Genomic DNA, 11,805 nt, shown 5'->3' with positions numbered 1-11,805 from the left:
ATTAAGTGTTCAAGAATAGAAGCAGTTCAAGTCTGAGAGTATACATACAATATCCATATGTATATAATTTTAATGCTATAGCCTTTGTGTATATATTTAAAGATGTGCATCTTTAAGCATGACAGTTGAAATTAAATGGTAACACTTTAAAATAAGAGTCTATTTGTAGCATTAAGATTAATGAAAGCTGTGCAAGTATTGTTCCTTGTTAGAGTGTGTTAATTTCAACATTTACTATTACTATTATTATTATTATTACTACTACTACTAGTAGTATGGTTCAGTACTGATTTTGTTAATAAAGCACTATTTTAGTTTTTGTTCAGTATCAATTTTAAAACAATCGGTTAATTAATCGGTATCGGCCAGTGTGGTCCAATTTAGCTATCGGTATCGGCAAAATCCACTATCAGTCGACCTCTAGTAGAGGCATAAATGGCCATTTACTATTACTATTATTATTATTATTACTACTACTACTAGTAGTATGGTTCAGTACTGATTTTGTTAATAAAGCACTATTTTAGTTTTTGTTCAGTATCAATTTTAAAACAATCGGTTAATTAATCGGTATCGGCCAGTGTGGTCCAATTTAGCTATCGGTATCGGCAAAATCCACTATCAGTCGACCTCTAGTAGAGGCATAAATGGCAAGGGAAGTCTCATCTCAGAGGGACCACCTAATGGACATTACATACAAAAATGACTGAAAAAACAGCAATCTGATTGGCTGGCTGCTACATACTCAGGGCTCAGGGTGCACGGGAGTCTTTTTTACAAGTCCCCAGGCTGCTACAATTAGCACCTCAGAGGAATTACTAGTGACATGATGTGCCAAAGTTTGTGAGGTTTGTGGTACGAAATCTGCAAAAGATACTGATGAATGGGACAACATAAAAACAAAGCATGTGGTTTAATATTTAAATCACATGCATCAGATGCTCGAGATGAAGTAAACATGATATCATTTTGCACACCTGAGTTTCAATTAGATGCTGGCCAGTCATTCGATGATTTCTTTAGCTTTTCAGTTTTGTCTCGACTTGCATGTCTGCATCTCACAGGTTACGCAATTTCCTGACAAAACAAAAGATTTGACAAATCTATCTTACATTTGACAAATTTAAACATCTGGTAGTAAAAACAAACCCACAATTCAGCAACAAAATGAGTAAAAACCTGCTGAAAACAGCACATCCTTCATGGTTTTCCTGTCACGTTAACTTTTCATTGTCAGCAAACTGCTCTGGTCATGATAAACAGGGAAGTCAGTTTAAGCAAACGCAGGCGAGTGTCAAAACATTGGGAAATGAAGAAGAGCTATTGCATAAATGCGCACTGGCATGCATAATGCAAGATAGCAGCGGCAAAACGTGATTACATCAAAATACAGATGCCTCTCAATTGCACAGACAGAGGCGACAACATCCAAATCCACAGATAATGGAAGAATATTACTGTATTTCTCAGTGGCTATTAAAAACCACAAACAAATCCAGAGAGTTCACTCTCACAGTTGACGGTCCAATGCCACAGTCATGGTTCGCAGTTCTCCGTAACCAGATTTCACAGCAGCCTGGTACTTGGATAGACTTGCCTTTGGCACAACAGTGTAAAGTTCTACACTGGGAATGTTTAAGTAACATCTCCACAGCCACAAACTGATAAACCACTAACACTGGGAACGTGGCTTAAAATACACCTGAATTGAGAAATATAATTTATTGCTTCCAGAACCAGAGATTATGGAATACGCATGAATTCATTTGGGTTTCGCTACTTGAGAAAGGCTAAAAACAGATCCACGCTCAATGTAGTAACAACAAACAACGGCTCAATGCAACTGTTTTGGCACAAACACTTTATAAACTTTCAATAGACTTTACAGCGCAGTGAATCGTGACCCAGCTGTAATCAAAACAATGCCGTTGCAAGCCTCGCGAACACACCATCTGGGTGAACTTATGAGAGTTACTAACTTCTGCAAGTAGTTACGCTTCCCAAGTTGTTTCCTGAGGGCTCAGTTTTCAATTGAGTGGAACATGAGATCTAAATTAAACAAAGCACTGGTGTAACGCCTCAAAATTAGCCTTATCATTAGTTTAAAAGACAACTGATACACACTGAATTCATTCCCAGGATACTTTGGAAAAATAATATGCACTAGTGACTGAAGTATCAGTTGATATTTAGTGATTCTAAAGCTAATAATTGTGGTTACTTGGTCAATGAACAGAGCATTAGTTGAAATAAAATAAAACATTAAAAATAGGGATGCACCGAAATGAAAATTCTTGGCAGAAGCCGAAACTGAACAAAATTTAAGACTGGGCCGAAGGCCGAATACGGATTTTCGAGACATGGGTTTCATGTTTTTTGCCAATTTTTTTTTTCACCATTGCATAAATGAAAAAGTCAAAATGTGCTTTTTACTGTATTGTCTTGCTTTTCAAAGAAAAAAAATCAACAATTGAAAAAAATTTAATACTGAACATTTGAAACATTCTAGCAGACACTATACCAACAACGCACAATTTAACTTAAAATTAATAAGTTAGTAAAATAAAAATTTTTGGCCATCAGACCCTCTTCTTGAATCAGGCATGTATTTCTTTTTTTTTTTTTTTACTGTCAATTAAAAGCAGCCTTGCTGAGAAGAGACTTCTTTTAAAACATTAGAAAATATAAAAAATCCTAATTTGAACACTATGTGTGAATGTGATAAGAAATGTATTAAAACAGAGCTGTTGTAATGATTATCATCATTATTATTGTCTTACTATTTATTTTATTTTACAGAACAACAGTAAAATTACAATACTAACATTTATGAATGTTGATAAGAGTTCTTGCTTTTTCTCAACTTTTATTTTGGCGGAAACGCGCAGGAAGACCTTAATGCTTATTTTGGTTGACAACAGATTTATAAATGAGTCTCATTTATAGAGTCTCACACGTATCGCATTGACACATGCCTTGTAAAAATTCATAAAAATGTGACTACTGATGACTGTATTAGCGCAGATTTTCCTTGCGCTTTGGACTTTGAACCCTGGTTAACAAGCAGATCGTGCAGCGCTGTCAGAATACATGCAATGCGCGTGTGTATTAGAAAACATAACGTTCTGCAGTTTATTTACTAATTGTTTAAGGTAGGGATGCTCCGATCTGCCTTTTTCGCCTCCGATACCGATTCCGATACCTAGGGTTCGGTATTGGCCGATACCAGTGAAGTTTTTTTTCCCCCATTTAAATAAATGTAGAATTTATATATCTCTGTGTGTGGAACTGATATTCATCTACTAGATACAGACTACTTCATTATAAAGAAAAATAAAATAAACAATAAATATGAAAAAATATAAGCCTATGTATAATCTATGAAAAAAAAAAATCATAAACTAAGTTAGTGGATAATTCGGCAGCAAAAGTTATTCTAGAAAAATCAGTGCACAATAATTTTAGAAATCCAAACATTTAGTGAAAAAACTATATTTTGTGGGGAACAAATAAAAGTGTTGCACTAAATATGGTAAAATGTTACACATTGCTATTTGTATTATTATAAAATCCATTCATTAAAAACATTCATATATATGTTTAAGCATATACTATGAAATTAAAATACATTTCTTTTGAATATATAGCATATTTTTTAATAAGGCAACAACATATGATAGATACGATAGGACAAAACAAATACAGTGCAGCACAAACTGTTTTTATACAGTCTATGAGCACGAAGCGCTTACAATGTCCGCGTCCGGTGTGCAGAATGATGCGCTTGAAGCAACACGGCGTCAGGCTGACTCATTCAGCACACCGGATGCGCACATTGTAAGCGCTTCGTGCTCATAGACTGTATAAAAACAGTTTGTGCTGCACTGTATTTGTTTTGTCCTATCGTATCTATCATATGTTGTTGCCTTATTAAAAAATTTTTTTTTTTTTTTACTGTACAATTAAAAGCAGCCTTGCTGAGAAGAGACTTCTTTTAAAACATTAGAAAATATAAAAAATCCTAATTTGAACACTATGTGTGAATGTGATAAGAAATGTATTAAAACAGAGCTGTTGTAATGATTATCATCATTATTATTGTCTTACTATTTATTTTATTTTACAGAACAACAGTAAAATTACAATACTAACATTTATGAATGTTGATAAGAGTTCTTGCTTTTTCTCAACTTTTATTTTGGCGGAAACGCGCAGGAAGACCTTAATGCTTATTTTGGTTGACAACAGATTTATAAATGAGTCTCATTTATAGAGTCTCACACGTATCGCATTGACACATGCCTTGTAAAAATTCATAAAAATGTGACTACTGATGACTGTATTAGCGCAGATTTTCAAAAAAAAAAAGTGTTTACGAACGGTTCTGATGTTGTGCAAGAGAGAAACGACAGGTGAAACTCAAACTAAGCTTATTTAATTATCACTTCAAGACTAAACAGCCCTGGGACAGCTGTTCAAAGGTGTTTTTCCCTGCTCACCGGTCAGCAGGGGTTTCGCAGACTCAGGTTACGGACACACAAAAGCTCCGTCTGAGTTCTCACACTCTTTCTGTTTAACTTGGAGCGGACAATCACGTCTTTGTAATATGACAGCAGCGAACAAACCCAACAAAGCAAGCCCTGACCAGAGGAACGCTGTCATTCATACCTTGAGTCACACCAAAACAAACAATCGCAATGAAATATCGAACCGGCTCACGACAACGTGAATACAGTAACACATATCCTGGGAAATACAGTACTGTATTGCCCCTCATCAAGTGTTGGGTCACGCTACCCAAGGCGGACCGATTCGCAAAATAGCCATGTCAGATTTGTAATATCGTGGTCTACGTGAGAACAACGGCCTTAAAAATATTTTTCAGCTGATTAGCGTCACCAGCCGGGCAGACAATTATGAAAGCGCAATGCACGACTTTTGAAAATAACCTTAACCCCATAGGAAAATAATAGGAGCCTGCGTCATTTTTTTTTTCTCCCAGGAGGGCAAAATAAACTAGCTTACAGTTGATCTGCATTGGAATGCAAGCAGGAATAAAGCTTATTTTATTATATCATTGCTAGTTTTTTTATTTAAGTCTAGAGTTTGTAAAACCAATCGGCCGGAGGTAAATCAGATGAAAGCTGTCTTATAAAAAAAAATCATAGATTTAATAAATAATTGCATCTTTTGCTAATAATGTCAACCCGTTTAAACAAAAAAAATGAATTGCATACATAAGCAGCTCAAAATTTACAAATGGCATTCTATCTTCACTGTATTACTAAAGGATGCTGAAACATTAGTCGGCCCAGATAGAGAAAGAACTACAAAGATAAGTCTTTCTTCGCTGTAATCTGCACCGATTTGCTGGCCTCTGGCATTATGCTTTAATCACACTACAAAAACAAAGGCAAAGTTGCCAATTTAAAGCTTGCAAGCACTGGTTGCACCAAGTCAGTGCTTTGTTCCTCTAAGAAATCTGACTCCTTGATGGCTTTACAACACTGATCTGACCTAAATCCAGCTGACCTCTGGAAACAAGCACACACCAACCACAACAGCTTAAAGATTCGAGGTTTATAAACAAATGATTGTGCCATTCGTCTGAAAACAAATTGACAAAAAAAAAATTGAGACAAAGTTAGGTGCTATTTCTAAATTGATATGAATTTCCCCAGTCATTTTTGTGATAATTTAACTCGCCACAGGAAAAAAAGTATACCTAAAATTTCCAGTATGAAATTTCCTTCAATATAGTTTATAATTAATAATGTCATTTTTATAATTTGTTTTCATGTTTTAGATATATATAAAATAGCTAGATAGATAAGATCCACCTCTTGTCTGTGCGTGTTCAACGTTTGCGAAACGAACAATATAATGGTGTTAATTGGAAGACTCATTTTAAAAAAGAAAGCAAACAACTCACACACTTAGATATGTGATCGCATAAAATTAAAATGGCTTGAAAACATGATCTGTGGGAGTTTTATTGAGTAATCACCTCGGTGAGTGAATTTTAAAGTAAATCTGTGTCTGTGATATTTACCGAGCTTTGATGACTGATGATCTGAAAACAGTTCAAATTTAACTATTAAAAAGAATAGAACATAAGTTCCCAAATAAAATATATAGTTTCAATTATTACTGCCTTGAGTTATTATTTTGGAATAAATGTAAAATGTTTAAAAACACTAACTTGATGAGATTCATACTTGGCTTTAATAAACAGAATATTGATTACATTGTTAATGTAAATATAAAAATACAAAATAGAACTGAATTGTTTTTTTTCCTCTCTCTCTCTCTCTCTGATAGTGCAAGTAATGTTTATTTAAACAAGAAAATGTGACTGGGAAATGAATTTACATTTGTTAAAAAAAATTTTTTTTTTTATTTAGATTTTTTTGCACCCTCAGATTCCAGATTTTCAAATAGTTGTATCTCAAATATTGTCCTATCCTAACAAACCATACATCAATGGAAAGCTTATTTATTCAGCTTCCAGATGATGTATAAATCTCAGTTTTGAAAAAATTACCATTATGACTGGTTTTGTGCTCCATGGTCACAAACTAATGCATGCTCTTATTGTTCAAGGGATAGCAGCTTTTCTAACCTAAATCCTGATCAAATGGAAATACTGCTTTTATACAAATATTGCACTTGTATCAAATATGGCACTATTGCTATCCCACAAGAGTTCATAAACAGAAAAACAAACCAAACTGTATCAAGGTAAAGTCCACTGTGATATCATGTGAAATCTGTGGTGACAGCATTAGTACAGTGTGCATGCTATGATGATGTGAAGTGTTGATGTTTGTTCTGAGGATGTGTTGTCACCTTTACATGTTAAAAGGACTTTATTTTTCAGCCTTTTATTTGCGCTGATTCCATGTGCATATTTTACTTAGATGAATAAAATACACACATTTATTTAATGCATTTTAAGTTTCTCTGGATAAAGGCATCAGCCAAATGCCTAAATGTAAATGACTACATTAAAGCAGACTGCTGGGTTTGAAACATTCTACCCTTATGAAGAAGTACTGTAGTGATGCCATGATACTGTATGCAATACCATGGTACTTTGATATGTACATAGATACAGTACATACATACTTTAAGTGTGTACATTTGGATTGTACATAACACATACAGTACTATGCATATTCAGTACACCTACTCTTTATTATTACTGTTTTTTTATGTTTTGTAATGATAGTAAAGTCATTAAAACATTGAAATAACACAAATGGAAGTACAATCTTATGAAAAGTAATTTTTATATTAAATATTAAGTAATATATATATATGTATATATATAGTATCTCACAGAAGTGAGTACAGCCCTCACATTTTTGTAAATATTTTATTTTTATTTCAGGGTTAGTTCCATTTAGTTTTTATTTTTATTTATTTATTTGTATTTATTAATTTCTGATTAGTGTAAGTTTATCTAATATTTATATTTTATTCTCAGCTTTACCTGAATTAACAAAAATGATTTCGATAGTTTTATTTGTATAATGATAAATGTAAATAATGATATTACTTATTGTTGCTTAATATTTTTTTATTTATTTTGTTATTTATTTTTTTATCAGATTTAGTTCCATTTTAGTTTTTATTTATTTTTGTTTATTTAGAGTTTATATTTTTTAGTATTTTTTTATTTTAGTGTTTCTTATACATTTGTCATCTTCATATATATATATATATATATATATATATATATAATTGACAAATATCTTATATTCTGTAATACAGTTAATATAATTAATATTTGTATAATAACATATATTTTAAATAGCTAAAAAAGAAAAAAATACATATTATTTATACATTTTAATATTATAAATATAATTATAATAAATGTACATTTATTATATTATGCCGTAAAGAAGTCACTATGTGAATACAACCTAAAAATAAAAATAAAATTAAAAAAATTCCATCGTCTTTTTAGTGCAATCTGTGTTTTTGCAACATCAGCTGTCAGTTTCATAGTCTTCAAGATCATTTTTGGTTTTCAGTGCATTAACGGTTTGTCCTTTGATCAGGAGCGTGAGTTGGTATTGAAGAGGATAGCAGAGGACCGGCGCAGTCAGCAGGAGAAGGCCCAAACCGAAGCCACGGCCGAGACCTCTCCATCCAGTGGACAGGACCAGAGACTGGGCGGACGTGTGGAGACCAGTGTGGACAACCACACATGCATCCTCATGGTGCGAGATCACATCTGTTTCTTCTCTGCTTTCTAACAGCCACTGTTGGCATTATTTCACATGAAGTCAAACCTGTTTGTTTTGTTTGTGTCACAGATTCGTCTTCCCTCTGGGGAATCAATGCGCGAGCGTTTTCCTGCAGACACTCCCTTAAGTCACGTCGTCCAATACATTGCCGGCCGCCACCCTTCGCTACCTGCTTTCTCCCTCCTGCAAGGGTTTCCTCGAAAGCGCTTTGGAGAAGCTGAGCTAACCTGCTCCCTCCGGTCTCTAGGACTGACTCCCAGTGCTGCACTTTGCATACAGACCACGCCCCCCGAGACGCCTCAGGACCCGCCCAGTCCAGCATCCCAATTAACCGTTGTAGTGCAGACGGAGGCAGAGCCACGGGAAGAGCCAGTGGCGTCACCAAATGAGCAACCCCAGGTGGAGACCAGGGCTTTAGAGGAACTGGAGCTGCCTCCACCTCTGCCCCATCAGCTGTGGGAGGAAGCAGTGGGGTATGCTGGGATTCCTGGGGTCGGACCTCCGCTGTCAGGACCCTCTCATTACTGGGGTAAGATTTGCTTTGACTAATTTGTGAGTGCACCACACAGTTATTTTAGTATTATTTCTATACTCATTTTCTAGTTATTAATATTTTGAATATAATATTTTGAGTGCTGCAGTCGTGACTGCAAAAATTCCAAGTATTGTCAATTTATGTTTACCATGCCCATAAAATTAAAAATCCCATTATTAAAAACCCATAGGAAAATCTTGAGGAAATCCAGGGCAAATTAGTCTTCCGGGGTTTGATGTCAAGATTGCAGCACTCTATTGACTTTTATTTTTATATTTTCAGTTTTAGTTTTAATGTTTTAAACATTAGTTTTTCATTTTAATGTTTAGTGATTTTGTTATTATTAGTTAATTTGTTTATTTTTTTAAATTTCGATTATTTTTAAAATAGTTTTTAAGATAAGTTAAGTTAAAATTGTGATATATTACTTATTGCTTACTATTTAAGTTTATTTATGTTATAATTAATTTTTATTTTAGGTTTAGTTATTTCATTTTTATGTTTTATTTATTTTTGTATTTATTGATTTCAGATTAGTTAAATTTTTTCATCTGATATTTAGATTAGGTTTTTAGCTCTTTGATTTAACAAAAATGTTTTCAGTAGTTTTAGTTTTAGATAATGATAATAAAGAATGATATATTACTTATTGTTGCTTAGTATTTAAGTTTGTTTATTTAGTTTAGTTATAATTTATTTTTATATCAGATTTATTTCCATTATTACATTATTTCATCTAATATTTATTTTATTTTATTTTATTTTATTTTCAGCTGTACCTGAATTAACAATAATGTTTTCAATAGTTTTAGTTCACAATACTAATGCTCTACACAAACGTCACTTCAATGTACAGTAAGTGATATTGTGTAATTATTAATTAGGTCGAGGCCATAAACTGGTGCAAGGCGATGCAGAAAATGAAGAACATTTGGAAAATGAGGAGCAACCAGAAGAAGAATTTGTACCTCCATTTCATCTCTGTGGTTTGAAACATTTTACTTTCACGCTACATTTTGACAAGGTGTTGTTATGTGGTTGCTAGGGTGCTCTAGGTGGTTGCTAGGCTGTTCTGGATGCTTTCTAGATGATTGCCCAGGTAAAAAGAGTCCAAAGTCTCTATGGTATTCTGGACTCTAGTTATGGAGCAGGTACCTCCTCCTTTCTCTATAAATCTGTGAGATTTTTCCAAACTTTTTTTATTGTTTGCCAGGCAAAACTACGACTGATTGCTTAGAAAAATTACATGTTTTTGAGGTACTATTCGTGTTTTTAGCACAAACATTGTGAGATGAATTGAGTGCTTAAGCTTAGTATGAGCAATAATAATAGTGATGCTTGCGTTAGTCAGCACCATTCATAATGAATAAAATATGTGTGAAAAGTAATTTCTCATTTCTCAGTAATTAAACCATCACAAGTAGCATAATAATTAGAATTGGCTTGATTACGATCAACTCTGATCTGGATGAAACTCCAAAAACCGCCAAAGATAAAAACAAGCACTTCTCGCCACGATCAGAGGGTAATTCCTGATGAGACTGTAAACAAAAGATGTTGATATCTGCAAGTCTGGAACGGACTAAAAAGCCATGTACGCTGCTTTTGGACTCCACTGAATCAGAAAAAGCCATAATCTCATTAAAGAGGCCCGGAATGGTAATGAATAGACAGTGTGCCAACATTTCTTCAAGGGCTCTAATCACAGCGAATCCTTTAAAACATTCAAGAACTGGAGCTGTATTGCTTCTCGCCGAAGGTCACTGTTCATGATTCTGCAAAAGCTTTGTTTATGAAATAAATGGAATTTCATACTTGACTAAAGAAAAATGGATTAGTTGTTGTTTTAATCATATAGACACAGTCTCATCCCAGCTTTGGTTCCCAGAATGTTCTGTAAATGATAGTTTTTTTGGTTGTTTCGAAATAAAACGTTCCCGGAACTTTCAAGCTAAAATTAGGGAAATGTTTTGTGTTCTCTGAGATGTAACCGATCTTATAATGTAGATTATTGATCTTAAACAATCACGGAATTGCTGCCTTTGGACTGCGTCAGTAACCCTGCGTTGGGGCTTTAGCGAGCGACCAAAGTATGAGAAACTCCGGGAAGTCCATATTGGGTAAGAGGTTAATGCCCTTGTTTGTTTAGATTTAGTTTAGTTTAGATCCGGTTATAAGTAAAAGCCCATTCACCTCTTTCAAATGATAACGCTCGCAACTAGCAAGCAAGTCGTGCGCTTGAACTGCATATGCTCTACATATAGGCTCTTTTCACTGGAAGTTTAATGCAGGGGACAGCTTTGGACAACATTTTAAGATGCTGTGAAGATGATCATATGTTAATTTGCACACGAGAGACACGCAGGAATTAACTGCAGCTGGATTGGTTGAGCAGGCAAGGCCTGTGAACATGCTAATATATGGTAATTAGCCTAATATGCAGTTAGTTCCAGTGCAACTGTTTTGATATTGAGGCTGTGTAATTGAATGCTTCGTTAATTTGGTAGTAGCAAGGTGCAATTTAAGTTTAATTTGTTTGCTTGATGTGCTTCTGGGTCGTACAAGTAAATCGTTGTAAATTGCTCTTTAAAATGTCTTATTTTTTTAAGATACATACCTTCAGTCATGGAAAAACCTGGAAATATCAGGGATATAAATATCTTTATATATAAAAATATCTTTTATATGTCTTAAAAAGTGATATACACATAATACATCTTTAAAATATTTAAAAATGTAATTTATTGACGTGATGCAAAGCTCAATTTTACTCCAGTCTTCAGTGTCAGTCCTTCAGAAATCAATCTTATATGCTGATTTGGTGTGCAAGAAATATTGCGTATTATTATCACTGATGAACATTGCTTAGTAATTTTGTGGATACATTTTTTCAGGATTCTTTGATGAATAAAATGTTAAAAAGAACGGCATTTATTTAATATATACAGTATATATATATATATATATATATATATATATATATATATATATATATATATATATATATATATA

At 33.7% G+C, this 11,805-nt stretch overlaps 2 protein-coding genes across 2 annotated transcripts in view; one reads left to right on the top strand and one right to left on the bottom strand.

Moving 5' to 3' along the window:
* The window catches only part of LOC107555345 (anion exchange protein 2-like), a 40,536-nt gene extending 39,487 nt beyond the window's left edge, over positions 1-1,049 (bottom strand). The window contains exon 1 of the mRNA XM_016238103.1: positions 978-1,049. The gene's annotated coding sequence lies outside the window, so the exon portion shown is untranslated. The remainder of the gene's footprint in view (positions 1-977) is intronic.
* The window catches only part of LOC107555334 (uncharacterized), a 24,894-nt gene that overhangs the window by 2,081 nt on the left and 11,008 nt on the right, over positions 1-11,805 (top strand). Inside the window, exons 2-4 of the mRNA XM_016238092.1 lie at positions 8,043-8,231; positions 8,328-8,787; positions 9,678-9,779. Of these exons, the coding sequence (XP_016093578.1) occupies positions 8,043-8,231; positions 8,328-8,787; positions 9,678-9,779 (751 nt within the window). The remainder of the gene's footprint in view (positions 1-8,042; positions 8,232-8,327; positions 8,788-9,677; positions 9,780-11,805) is intronic.

Source organism: Sinocyclocheilus grahami, unplaced genomic scaffold (genome assembly GCF_001515645.1).
Source record: "Sinocyclocheilus grahami isolate Dianchi unplaced genomic scaffold, SAMN03320097.WGS_v1.1 scaffold19.1, whole genome shotgun sequence".
Taxonomy (NCBI): Eukaryota; Metazoa; Chordata; class Actinopteri; order Cypriniformes; family Cyprinidae; genus Sinocyclocheilus; species Sinocyclocheilus grahami.
This window is presented reverse-complemented; position numbering and strand designations above follow the sequence as displayed.